General features: G+C 34.5%; 3 protein-coding genes across 3 annotated transcripts; 2 read left to right on the top strand and 1 right to left on the bottom strand.

Annotated features, from left to right (window-relative positions):
- Positions 1-2913: 2913 nt before the first annotated feature.
- LOC132932669 (uncharacterized) lies at positions 2914-3780 on the top strand. The gene has a single exon (XM_060999041.1). The coding sequence runs from the start codon at positions 2914-2916 to the stop codon at positions 3778-3780; it is 867 nt and encodes a 288-aa protein (XP_060855024.1).
- Positions 3781-5092: 1312 nt separating this feature from the next.
- LOC132932667 (tigger transposable element-derived protein 4-like) lies at positions 5093-6620 on the bottom strand. Its single transcript, XM_060999040.1, has 2 exons — positions 6392-6620; positions 5093-6291 (listed from the first exon to the last, which is right to left on the bottom strand). The coding sequence occupies exons 1-2, from the start codon at positions 6618-6620 to the stop codon at positions 5093-5095; spliced, it is 1428 nt and encodes a 475-aa protein (XP_060855023.1).
- A 1019-nt stretch (positions 6621-7639) lies between these two features.
- On the top strand, positions 7640-9755 carry LOC132932666 (uncharacterized). The gene is made up of 2 exons (XM_060999039.1): positions 7640-8303; positions 9706-9755. Exons 1-2 carry the CDS (start codon positions 7640-7642, stop codon positions 9753-9755), a joined length of 714 nt encoding a protein of 237 aa, XP_060855022.1.
- Positions 9756-14021: the final 4266 nt, after the last annotated feature.

The raw sequence follows: 14021 nt of genomic DNA, 5'->3' as shown, positions 1-14021 counted from the left end.
AATAGGAAGCATAATACAACCAATGTACAATTAAACATTTTTCTAAATATTCTTTAAGCAGAAAATATAATAATAATGAAAAATTATAGATAAATTTTAATTTTAGGGACAGACAAAGGGAATTCATTTTGGAACTTTAAATGGCACTCCAACAAGAATTACATGAAACATATACTATAGGGCCGGAAAACACTCCGAGGTGTTTTATAGGTCATATCAATACTGCAAATAATAACATTGAAGAACCTTTCACAACTCTCGAAAGGACTAAAATAATAGAAATTATTACTAAAATCATGTACGATTTGTCATCAGATTCAGTGACGTCAATAGATACATTATGTAAACGACTAAACAATTATATGAAACTTGAATATAAACTTGTTACATATTTTTCGTTAAAGGAGTACAATACAAAATATGATTTACTGGGGGAAAAAATGAAAAATATTACAAAAATATGTACCGATCAAAAACATATCGATTTATGCGGGAAATACCAGATAGTGATAACGGATTTATATAGCGAAATAAGTAGACAAGAAGAACGTATGTATTTGTCATTAGGAAGTGGTATGGATCAATTGGGTGCACATGGTTTGCGCACATTTACTAAAATTACAACTCATTTGCGCACATTTTTACAACTCGTTTGCGCACAGATTATTTCTAGTGTAACCACTGGTTTGCGCACACATTTCCCTTCCCACTTTTACAGACTTAGGACTGTCAGTGAATATTTTAACTTCACTGGTGTGGTTAAAAATGTATTTTTGGTGTGTTGTGTTAAAGAATATGTACAATTAATTTTTATTTTAGCGGTCATCTATTTATGTTTAAAAGCGGTTGCCCATTTGTTCCAAGTAATTCAATTGATCAATTTCATTGTTTGAATATTTTGTCCACAAATTGTTCATATACTCAATTTTTTGTAATATTTCTTTCCGGCGATAGTTATTAATATTCATTTTTATTGAATTCAGTTTAAGATCAGTTTCTGATTGAATGTTTAAAATAACATCTATTACTTGGTATACGTGTGGATGAGGGTTATAGAATTGATTATTAAAATGCCTATGGAATGCTTCAGCTCCGTTCGTTGTTCTGGGTAAATCATCTGGTTTTTCTGCCCACAGGGATGTATTGAAGATTGAATTAGGTGATATATATGATTAAAAAACATAATCAGAGAAGTATAATCCATCAGGTGGAGCAATAGCTATTAAATTTGAAAATGCTATTTCTATTTCATCGGGTGGCAAGTACGGCAAACCAAAAAAATATTTAAGCCATTTACCTACATCTGAATTATTATTTTTATATTCCCGTAATAATTTACTACTTTTTTGTATTCGACGAAACCAAGATTGAGCTAAATGAAATGTGCAGCATACAATTTTACACTGTGGAAAGACATTTAAAATTGAGTTATGAGCTGATTTTTCAAAATCAACATGAAATTCTTTAATAATAAGTTGCCGATCGACAATGTGAGTACAAAGATTTTGAAGTGTTTCCCACATAGTTGTGTATGTTGACGTATGTTTATCTTCTAAAAAACAAAATACTACTGGTACGTAAAAATAATTTTGATAAATATGAATGGTATACAGCTGTGTAAATAATTTTGGGCAATAAGAAAATGTTCCATCTCCAAATACATGTGGAGCATCACATAAAGTACTCAAATTTGTTGAGCATGTAAGCAATACTACACTACTATCATCACTGAAATACATAAATTGTTCATCTTTAAATTTAACTTGGAATTCTTTCAGCTGTAATACAGCCTCGTTAACAGTCTTTGGGAGTTTTGGGAAATGTTTTTTTCTAGTTGCATACATTGAATTTCGTAACAAATGCATGTCACCATGATTTAAATTATAATCTGATTTTAATAATAATTCTCGTCTAATAATTTTACTTGGTTGTGTATGCATTTCTTCAACGGCTTTTCTTTTAACAGAACTACGGATAATATCTTTATGTACTGCGTTCTCAGAATATTCACTGTGATTATGTTCGTTTTTATGATTAATAATACTTGTACACTGAGGATTTAATGTAGCAATTGCCTTACATTTTTTATTGGTACATCGAAATGAAAAATTCCCACATTTTAATTTTCTGTACTTCGAAAACTTAAAATTGTCAATAGAAACACACATTTTACCGCGACGCGTATAGTATATATTTGTTATTTCGTAATCCATATTTCTGTAAGCGCTATACGAGAGAATTGTCGAAACTAAAACTAAAAATTTGTGTTTGCGATTTCAAAACGATAGTACCAGTTTATTGATGGGTCATAAATACTGATAAAGTTTATCGAAGTAATATTGCCGATTACAGACCATTATCTGCGTCTAAAAACCAATTATACTTAATATCACTGTTGGCACGTGTGTTGTGTAAAGCTGTGTTGTAGGTATATAATAATATTATGTACAAAATATAATCATGGCTATACCATATTATTGTATATAATATGTTGTGCGCAATCGAGTGGTTCCTTCTACAATATGTTGTGCGCAAACGAGTTACAGGTTTTAGCAGGGAAATTTTAAAATGTGCGCAAACTAGTTGTAGCCGGATCAATTCGATAATAAGCAACGGAAAAGAAGGGGGCTAGTAAACATAATAGGTAACGCTATGTACACGTTATTTGGCGTATGCGATGATAAATGCACTAAGAAAACACGGGAAGCTATAAAGCAAACAGAAGAATCGGGGGCTAATATACTACACATAATGAAGGCTCAAACAACAGTAGTAAAAACAATAGTAAAAAATATAGGAAATACGTTAGAACAAACTGAACAATTATATAGAAACATTTCTACTAAGGAACAACAATTATACGTAAGAATGTTACAAATACAAACTAGAACTGACGATGTTTTAGACTTATAAATGACAGGAGAAGTACATAATTTATACACAATAATCACAAATCAATACGCAAATGAAACTCAAACGTTAGGACAAATAGTAACAGCCGCTAGAGAAGGAATAATACACCCAAGTCTTATGACACCGCAAGAATTAGCATCAACTTTAAAATCAATAGAACTAACAATTAAGAAACAATATAGCATTCCTATGGGAACAAAAGCTTCAGAATTAAATAAATTTCAAAAAATTACTAAAATGAGTATTTACTATGAAAACGATAATTTAGTATTCATTACAAAAATACCGTTAGTTATTGACATTGAACTTACATTATACCATTTAATACCTATACCAATAATCCATGTTCAAAATAATACTGAAGGGTGGTATCTTCTAACAGTTACTTATAACAATATTGCAATAACTAAAGATAGAAAACGATTTACTACGTATACAGAAAAACAATTGGACGATTGTACAGAGACTACTATATATAGAATATGTAGAACACCACAACCAATTCAAGAAAACAGCGAACGCCAACCCTGCGAATTACAACTATTCAAAGGACCTGATACTACTTCTAATCAACGGAACTGTGCAATCGAAAAATTTAATCTACAAAGAAACATATACCATAAATTGCGAAACAAAAACACCTGGTTACATGTGGGAAGTGAAGCACTGACCGTAAGTTGTACAGATATGGTCGAGCCATTTACGCTAGATACAAATAAAATTGGAGAAATAACTATCGTGAACAATAATTGTCAAGTATTTACACAAGATGCAGTACTAACCGCCACAGAAGAGATTACCAACACGAATTATAAGGATTTCATACCTACAACTAACATAAAAAAACATTTTAGAGAAGATACCTGAACACATACATAGATTCGAAGTAAATAAAGAATGGGGAGACAATCCAAATATACAATTAACGGATCTACACGGCGTATCCAAGTCCTTGGATGAAGTACAACAAATGATGGACCAAGAAGTTTTAAGAGAACAAAGCCAAAAACACCAGTTTATACACAGTAACCTACTATATGTAACAATAATATTAGCAGCACTATCTCTCATACTCATGATAGCAATATATATATTAATTAAATGCAAATATATTAGTAATGAACAAGTAATAGATATACCCAGAAGAATAGCCAAATATAGACCATCAAACATAAGTGACTACATAAGGGGGTTTGCAGATTCACCCCACCACCGTCACCAAGATAATAGTAGAAAAAAAATAACAATAAATAATAAGCTAGTTAATTAACATTAATAATAATTATATATAAATAATAGTGATGCAAACAAAATAATATAATTAATTATGTTTCAGAAAATAAAATATAAATTATAAACATGGGCGGAAATGCACCAATACCTTAAGAATATTCATTAACATTACATGCAATCGATTTTATTATAGAATTAAAGGAAGTATTATTAACTAGTGCGCATATTCAATTAGTACGAAGAAACATAGTATACGTAAGCTGTTTTGAACATCATGTACTAGAAGCAAACCATACCACAATCAGAAGAAGATTTAAATTTAGTGATGATTCCTTTGACCACTTATCTTCATCCATTTTGTAACCTTACACGTCCGAATATATCAATTTGTTTAACTATAGGTGCAGTATTAAATCAATTAATTAATAGACGTATTTTTACCACCGATTTCTTTTTATAAATAAATCCTTATTAAAAAAAAAATAAACATAATAAAATAAATAAAAATAATAATAAATAAATAAATAATAATAAAATCAAATAAATAATAATATAAATTATAAATAGTAAATACGTACAAAAAAAAAAAAAAAATAATACGTAAAAATAATATTTCATAAGTAATATTAACAGCAATTAGAATACAGTAAAACCTCGTTAAGACGCTCTCGAAGGGGAAATCGTAAAACCGCGCAATATGCGGGATAGCGTTATAGGCGATATCCCGCCTATTACGCTCTTAAAGCGCTATAGGCGATACCCGCATATTAAAAGCGTTTTAAATGTGATAATATGTATGTACATAGATAGAATAAATTAGAAAAATGTTCATAGTGTGACTTGTTATGTATTACACAGTAACATAAGTTGTATTTAAAATTAATAATAAAAAAACATCAAATATACATACAATAAAATTATTAGGAACATATTTTATAATTATGTATTATTTTCTTGGATTAAAAAAAGTGGTAATGGTTGGTTGTTTCAATACATTATTTTTATATTTATTCAATAAGAAATTTTCCACCCTACCTAGATATAGAAGCATGTTTTCGGAGCCATCAGTTGCAGTAAGTGCCTGTCTCAATGTAGATATTGATTGTACAGTACTAGCGATTGACGGAAGTGGTGGAATGTATTCTTCCTCATCATCACTTGGCTCATCTGGTTCATCGTTTACTGTAGCCTGATTGATAATTTCTTCAAGTTCTAGTGCCTCGTTCGTTATTAATTGGTCGTCAATGGATGTGTAGCCTGGATAAACCTCCTCAAAGTCCCGAAATTCGTCTGAGTCCAAAACGTGAGGGTCTTCTTGTGAGACGTTATCAAAATAGGCTTTGTTGAAACAGTTTTTAATAACTTCTGGTTTTATCTCATCCCACGCAATTGAAACATAATGAATAGCATCTAAAACATTGATTTTGGGGATTTCTGCATCGGTCACCGATTCCATTTCTAGTAAATACCGTTGAACTAATTTCTTACGGTATTTCTGTTTTAAAACTTTGATCACACCTTGATCAAGGGGCTGAAGCTTGCTCGTAGCATTTGGCGGGAAAAACACAAGTTTGATATTTGTAAGGGTTATTTCTTTCGGATGAGCAGGGCAATTATCGACAAATAAAAGGACGTTTCTTTTCTGTTTAACGAACTTGCAGTTGAGCTGTTGAACCCATTCAATGAATAAACTTCCAGTCATCCACGCACGGTTTTCAGCTTTATAATCACACGGTAAAGTGTGTACATTTTTAAAACATCGGGGGGATTTCGATTTACCTATTACCAAAAGTTTTAGCTTGTCAGTTCCAGACCAATTTGAGCAAGTTAAAACAGTTAACCGGTCCTTACTTAACTTACCACCATGACATGTTTCGTCTTTCATCACAAGTGACTTATCTGGCATCAATTTAAAGAACAAGCCAAACTCATCAGCATTGTATATATCCTCGGGTGAATAATCTTTCAACAAATTTGGTAGAATTGTCTCTTTCCACGATTTAATACTGTTGTCATCTACAGCATCGGCTTCCCCACAAATTTTACGATAGACAATACCGTGCCTTTTTCTAAAACGATCAAGCCAACCATTAGATCCACCAAAGTCCGTTATGTTCAACCTTTTTGCGATCTCATTTGCTTTTTCTGTCAAAACGGGACCATTTACAGCCAAATTTAATGTGCGAGCTTGTCGAAACCACTCCAACAAAATATTTTCCAACTGCTCATTTTTACCATTTCTAACCTTTTGACGTTTCGTAATGCCTGAAAAAGCGTTTTTTTTCAATTTCTTTCCGGTTCTTCAATATGGTCCGCAACGAAGAGGAAGGCAATCTTAATTGGTCGGCAATTTGTTGTTTATTGAATACACCAATTTTTTCATCATACAGTTTAATAATTCTCAATTTATCGTCAATAGACAAAGCTTTCCTTTTCACTCCGGCACTACTAGATGACGTAGACGCACTCGTCATTTTAAACCACACACGAATAACAATAAACAAAACATACAAATTATAAATCTGCGTGTGATTTCACGTGTACACTTCAACGTCCGATCATATAACTAACGTACGTACGTACTAACGAAATATAGTAAGAGTATAAACCACATCAAGATGTTAATAATAAATATCAATTACTCGGTCGATAATAGATAAACGTTTCAACGAAATTCTTATCGCTGATTGTATTAATTGGGTTTTTTTCTATTTTAAAATGTTTGAGAAGCCAGCAATTAGAGCGTATTATGCGGGATTACGTAATATGCGGTGGCGTATTAAGCGTGTTTTTTTCAATGTTAAAAGTGTACAATTACCTGGGACCGGGAAAAATCCGCGTGTTAAGCGGGATGGCGTATTAAACGGGAGCGTCTTAACGAGGTTTTACTGTAGTAGTAATATCAACGTAACTATCATAATAAGTAATACAATTTTAACTATTTCTGAGTATAAGAAGGAAGAAACGAAACATAAAATACACGTAAAAAAATTAGCATATAAAAGATTTTAACAAAACAAAACATGAACGAAAACATACCATTGTCGGCAGAGCTTCCATTGACACTACAAGCAATAGATTTTTTCAGAGAGCTGAAAAACGAATTAATAACCGGGCAGCACAACCAGTTCGTTCGTGGGGATATAATTTGTGTAGGATGTTTTAAGTGACATGTTATTGAGGCTAATAGGAAAATGACTATACCGTTTACACAACGTGTATTAAATCAAGCTATGGTATCAGTAACTGCGTTTATACACGCAGTAATTAATAACCCTAGGGCGGATAGTTCAATCTGTGTAGAAGTGGGCGTGCTTTTAGAGCAACTTATCGCACGACGTATATTATCAACGGACCATCTATTCGAAGAGTAAAACATAATAACAACAAACACAGGGAAATTAAATATAGTAGTAATATGTAACTATAGTAATAATAATATGTATAATTTAATATTGTATATAATCTAAGCTCTCAAATCCGTTTTTTCATAATGGATTTCGAATTCACTATAATCAATAAGACCGAAATATTATTGGTATCCGGCGCCATCTCCAACAGTTTAGAAAAATATAAGCCGATGAAACTGGAGGGGAATCCTCTTGTACTTACGCAAGACGATAAGTTAAGGAGGTTCCGGCGCCGTGACTTGGGAAAAGTTGTGCAAACAATCAAAAGGGTATTCCGGAATAAACCAAACTTGACCACACCATTGTTGGAGCAATTATACAAAAGTATGAACCATCAGGGGGAGTCAACTTTGTCAACGGTATACCTACAGAAATATTTGCACATTGATAACAGGGAGCCAATAATTGTTTTTTGGAATGGAACGACAGATCTAACAATTATAAAAAGATTAAGGTTAAGGGGTATTTTAGCATTTTTAAATATAACAGCATATAGTAATAGGAATAATGATGAATTCAATTTAAAACTAACTAACATGGAAACAAGGGAAACTTTATATTCAGGGTACTTAGGAAAACTTAATAAAAACGACAGAATGTTAAACTTATTGGAAGCACATGGATTGGTGTGCAATGCGAATCATCATATCACGCATTGTCACGATCCTATTGCTGATGTAATTTTAACCAAATGCGTTTTTGACTATGTAGTCGCGAAAATAAAGCTGATATATTTATATAGACTAGGTAAAAAATATAGAAAAAAGTAAAAATATATATTTAGATTTTTTAGGATAATTTCACGGTGAAGGTAATGACGTAAACTTAACACAATTATATTATTTTAGATTTATCGAAGAATTAAAAAAAATATTAAGCACCGAAGTACATATTTATAAACTTAAGAAAAATAAGATGGAATCGGTATGCTTTAACTGTCACATATTAAAAGCAAACATAAGATTAAACGAACGTTATGATTTCAAAAAATTAAATAAGATAACCAGAAATATTGAACTCTTTATGAATGAACATTGTTACGGAGAATGTAAGGAATTACTTAAATTAATAGAAAAAACAAGAGATCCGAGGTATATACTATTATATTATTCACATAACTTATCAATTGGTGGTAAATAGCTTTACGTACTAATATAATATAATATATGTAGGTAATAGTAAAAGTTGTTTCCCTACACAAAAATCAAAATTATTAAGCTGTTTCCCTGTACAAAAAATATCATGTTATTTTTCCCTGAAATTAAAGTGAAATTGTTTCTATAAAAAAAGAAAAAAAAATCATTATGTTGCATTCCCTATAAATTATTAAAATGTTTCCCTATATAAATTGTTAAAGTGCTTCCCTATAATTATGAATAGTAAAATTTTCCCCTATAGTATTTCTCTATTATGATTAATTTCCCCTGAAATATATAAAACGATGTAGACTGTGCTTGTGTGAAAGGGTGTATAGGTAGCTTCGACCCGCATAGGGCCCCTGTTCCATTTAATATATCTCATAAACTAAAGTTTTAATTCTCTTTTTATTATAACAGTTGAATCTGGTTATCATTATTATATTTTGTTTCATTAGTATAAAATTAACTGTCAAGGACATTCCAACATTTATTGTATAACAGTATATTAAATTAATTTAAATCTATTTCCCATTTTAATTAAGAATATTATTATTAAATTATTATTATTAACCTGTACCGTTAGGGCTGCTTATTACTTTGTTCTGATTAAATTCAATTAAATTATTTATCTATTTTTCCTTTCTCTGGTGGGTACATATTTCTTTCCTCACTGAGCAGTGACCTCGCTGTATGGTGTTTTAAGTACTTGGACCAGCGTTGCCACCACCTCTTAGAGTTAGGACTTGTGTCACTATATAAATATATTTTTATTTCTATTCTCCGTTGAGATCATTAGTATAGTTAATTCTTTATTAGTGTAAGTTAATACTTCCTATAACTTAACTAGTTTCATAAACATTTATATTATCTTTTCATTGTGGAGTATTACTTCTTCAATTTTTTTTTTATTCATAATAAATAGTGTTTTCCCTACTATTCATCTTCATTTAACGTGTTCAATTAAATAAATTATCTTTTTTATAAATTATTTCATTTCCCCTCATGCAAAGTGCAGGCAAAAGAACCACCCGACAACCAAACTGGTATAACCCTTCAGTAAATTATTCATCTCCCCTCTTACCCCCCACCGATTTCGATTTTATGTCCGTTGACGAAGAGTGCGATGTCTCCTTGACTCAAAAGGCACCCCCTATTCTCGATTCCTTAGACCACCGGCTCAGAGATATGTTTGACAACTTTGCCCTCCAGTTTGACGCTATATCCAAAAGGTTAGTTGCCTTTGATACCAGTATTGAGGAGCTGTGTACCCGTGTTGACGATAGTGATACCGAGATTCGGACTAAGTTTCAACAACTACAGGCTGACATCAACCGTGATTTTATCAATATTCAAAATGACCTTTCTCATCAGCAGTTATGTGTTCAGGAAACCCAGAAAACCAATACCCTCATGTCCCATAAGATCCAAGACACCGTCAAAGCTCTCACTAGTCGAGTAAGCATGGTCGAGGGTCAGTCTGCCCGTCTTGCTGCCCTGGAAAATGTTGTCCGAAACCCTATCTCTGTCCCTACCCCCCTTTCTACAACCTCATACCCCCTCACAAGTTCCCAAGCCCCAGCCAACCTTTCTCAACCCCTTGTACAAACTTTCAATAACAATAGTTCCACCATGCCCCAACCTTCAATTAAAAATAGTCAACCCCCCTTACAACACTCTTTTAATAATTCTCAGCCTTTCTCACAAAATTCATTTAATAATCTGTTCACTTCTACTACAATTACAAACTCATTCCCCACACAACCTGCTGCCCCTTATCATACTTCCATTTATTCTGCCCCTCAACTCAATAGTACTTTTTCAAGCCCCCCTATCTCAGTTCATAGCACTCACTCCCTCTCTAATGGTTCTGGTATCAACCTGGATTCGACCAAGCTGCCCACGTTTAATGGACAATTAACACCCCTTCACCCCCGAAGAGTTCCTCGAACAAGCTGAACAATATTTCTTAACGCAACCCCCCGTCCCCGATCAATTCAAAATTAACTATGTAAAGGCCAAGTTTATCGATGATAATCAGCTATGGTATAACACGTTACTTACCCCACCATCCGAGTATAGTGAGTTTCTTTCGTTATTTCGTAACCATTTCTGATCTGCCAATCAACAACGCGCCATCCGAAATGAGTTCTACCGACCATATCACCATAACGACAATACCTCCCTCCAAAAACATGCGATGGATTGGATAAATAAGGTCAGGTTCTTACAACCCCCGATCGACCAACCCGAAATGGTTGACCAGATCCTGTCTCACTATGCATTTCATATAGCAGTAGCTCTCCGCGGTTTACGCATTACCACCACCAATGACCTCATCCAACAGCTCTCTCACTTTCAACAAACCCACTCAAATAGGAACCTTCAATCAAATCCAAATCAAGCACTCTCCCCCCAGCAAAATTCTCACCATCATTCGTCAAACTCCCCACGCTACAATCAATACCCTCCCCGTCAAAATAATTACTCCCCTCGTTTTAATAATTACAATAGGCCTCAATCTGAAAACACTCCAAATCTCTCGTCACCCCCTAGGTCGAGATGACCAACCCCCTAAAGACTCCCCTATCATTCTTCACTATACTCTACCACCTCCCATTCCTCCCGGCATAATCCCTCTCTTTCAAAATTTCTCATTCGAACAACAAAAAGACCCTAAATTATCAAAAATTATTTCCACAATCAAATTAGATCCCCCACCAGCATGGCATCAATATTATACCATAAAAAACGACATTTTATTTATCCGCAAATTCAAGTACGACACTCATTGGTCTTTATATCTGCCCTCCCACCTGGTAACCCCAATTATTCTATTATTCCATGATTATTATGCTCACACTGGTCCCCTTAAAACTGCTCACGCTCTCCGAAACATATGTTACTTCCCCTCATTCTATAAAACCGTCCGTTGTATAGTACAAGCATGCGAGTTATGTCAGAAGTGCAAACCGAAGACTACCCGTATTGCTGGTCCTATGCAACCCATTCTCTCACAAAAACCCCTTGAAAAATTGTTAGTTGACTTTTATAGCCCTCTCCCCGTAGGTATGTTTCAATTTTCCTATGTCTTTGTAATTGTAGATAATTTTTCCCGTTTCATTAAGCTATACCCTCTCCGGTGAGCCAATGCTAAAATCTGTATCAAAAAATTAACCACTGATTATTTCCAAAAATTTGAAGTTCCACAAAATATTGTGTCCGACCACGGTCGACAGTTTATCAGCAAGTATTGGCAAACCTTCCTTAAAAAATTCGATATTCAAATTTCCCACACCAGTATTTACCATCCACAGTCCAACCCCGCAGAAAGAGTCATGAGAGAGCTAGGTAGGATGTTCCGGACATACTGTCACCAAAAACACTCAACGTGGCCCCAGTATGTACCATATATCGAATGGACACTCAACAACGTACGCGCCACCAAACTCCCTCAACACTTTTCCTAAAAAATTCAGAACATAATCCACTAATACAGTTTATACAATTCCCCCATAGCAACCCCCCTTTCGAATACAATAGACAATTAATACTCGCCCAAGAAGTTCAACTCACAAAAGCAGAATTCCGTAAGAAAATTCAAATGTCAAAATTAAACCCCACTCACTTTAAAGTAGGCGATCTCGTACTAGTCCGCACCCATATGCTCAGTAATCAATTAGACAAAAAAATATCCAAATTCTTTCTCCTCTACATGGCCCTTTCAAAATTAAAAGTATTAAAACTATTAACGCATACGAACTTGTACACCCTGATGATGGTACACCCAAAGGTACCCACAACATAGACCACATTAAACATTATGTACCACCTCCCGGGTAACATCCTCAAGGGTGATCACTCTCATCAAAATTATTTCTCCAACTCGTTTCTTTTTACACATACAAACAATTAATTAATAATAAATTCTAATCAAAATCTCAGTTCTCCATATAAATATACAGTAAATCAATGTCAGCTTAACAATTCAATCAATTAATACCTTTTTCTTTTCTTTCGATTCAAAATCAACACAATTAGTATACATACCAGGTGACACGAATTGTCCCAGGGACTCCATGAAAATGGGGGTTCGCATGTGGTGTACTCTGCCTAATACGGAGTCACTACCGTGCGCGAGCTTCAGCTCAGCACAACTGTGCACCACAGTTGTACGAACAACATTCGTAGGTCCAGTCATTTAATTCGTAACTTTCCGCGTTCTCCCCCCCCCCCCCTATGTCCCTATACTACCCCGCCTTTTTTCTGTCTCTCATATACCTTCTTTCAAATTTGTTGTCCCCCCAGCTCGGTAGGGCCCCCGTCGTGCAGAGTGTACTGATACTACACTCTGACCGGCAAAGAGTCTGCGACACTCTTCTTTTAATTAAACCGGTGTTGTAGGGACATCCTAAGCCAGGGAGGATCCGGCTTGGGCCGACCAAGTGCGGCAACCTTCGGGTCTTTGCGGTTCATGCTCTACCCACACCCGGGGCGGTCGGTGTAAAAACTGGCTTCCCTGGGAGTGATTGTGTAGGGATGACCGGGTTGCACTCGGCGGTCCACAGTCGGGTATATCTATGATCCGGAGGGACGACTCTCATTTGGGAGCAAAGGGGCCACAGACCCCGCCTCTTGACCGCCCTTTTCCTACAACATGCAGGAACTTTCTTGATAGCCCCCCGTAATAATTGTTAGGTCCCACCATGGCTTGCCATGTGTGTAAAATTAAAATGTCCAGAGTCATCCACGCAGTGCAAGGTCCGTGTTATCTTGCCTGTACACAATAGTTTTATTTTTATTTTTTTTTGTCTTCTCCCTTCCATATTAAGTTCCCATAATATGGTCGTACCTGTTACAGTCGTGACCCCAGTAAAGGCATAGACTGTCTCAGAGTCCCTTCTCCCTTCCCCATTTAGGTCCCTGGGTATTATATTGTTCCCCGTTAGGATTATAGTGGTTACTGGTATCTTAATCACTCCCTGGACTAGTCAGGTCATTATTATTGGTAGGTTTTATTATTATTATAATGTGTTCGCACTTTCGTGCTGGATTTTATTATATTCACTGTGTGCGCACAGATGCGTAGGTTTTATTATATTTTTCCCTGTGTACCTTACACTAAGGTGTGGTACACCTTATTTATATTATTATTGTGATGTTAGTACCCTTACCGCCAATACTCCCTAGCTCAACATTATTACCCATTTATGGTTGCAAACCAAACTTTATTATTATTACCTTAAACTATTATGAAGCTGTCCTCAGTTAAAATATTGTATTCCCCCAAATTGTATGTCTATGGTCCCCTAAAATTCAGTTCCTCTCT

The sequence above is a fragment of the Metopolophium dirhodum genome, chromosome 1 (assembly GCF_019925205.1).
Source record: "Metopolophium dirhodum isolate CAU chromosome 1, ASM1992520v1, whole genome shotgun sequence".
Taxonomy (NCBI): domain Eukaryota; kingdom Metazoa; phylum Arthropoda; class Insecta; order Hemiptera; family Aphididae; genus Metopolophium; species Metopolophium dirhodum.
The sequence above is the reverse complement of the archived record's forward strand: the minus strand, read 5'-3'. Positions and strand labels throughout refer to the sequence as shown.

What these genes read in the sequence shown, in the direction of transcription:
- LOC132932666 (XM_060999039.1), top strand. Translation starts at nt 7,640, where the DNA reads ATGGATTTCGAATTCACTATAATCAATAAGACCGAAATATTATTGGTA. An exon ending in GATATATTTATATAGACTAG is followed by an intron (nt 8,304 to 9,705) that starts GTAAAAAATATA and finishes CCTCATGCAAAG; the next exon opens with TGCAGGCAAAAGAACCACCC.
- LOC132932667 (XM_060999040.1), bottom strand. Translation starts at nt 6,620, where the DNA reads ATGACGAGTGCGTCTACGTCATCTAGTAGTGCCGGAGTGAAAAGGAAA. An exon ending in GCATTACGAAACGTCAAAAG is followed by an intron (nt 6,292 to 6,391) that starts GTTAGAAATGGT and finishes CCGTTTTGACAG; the next exon opens with AAAAAGCAAATGAGATCGCA.
- LOC132932669 (XM_060999041.1), top strand. Translation starts at nt 2,914, where the DNA reads ATGACAGGAGAAGTACATAATTTATACACAATAATCACAAATCAATAC.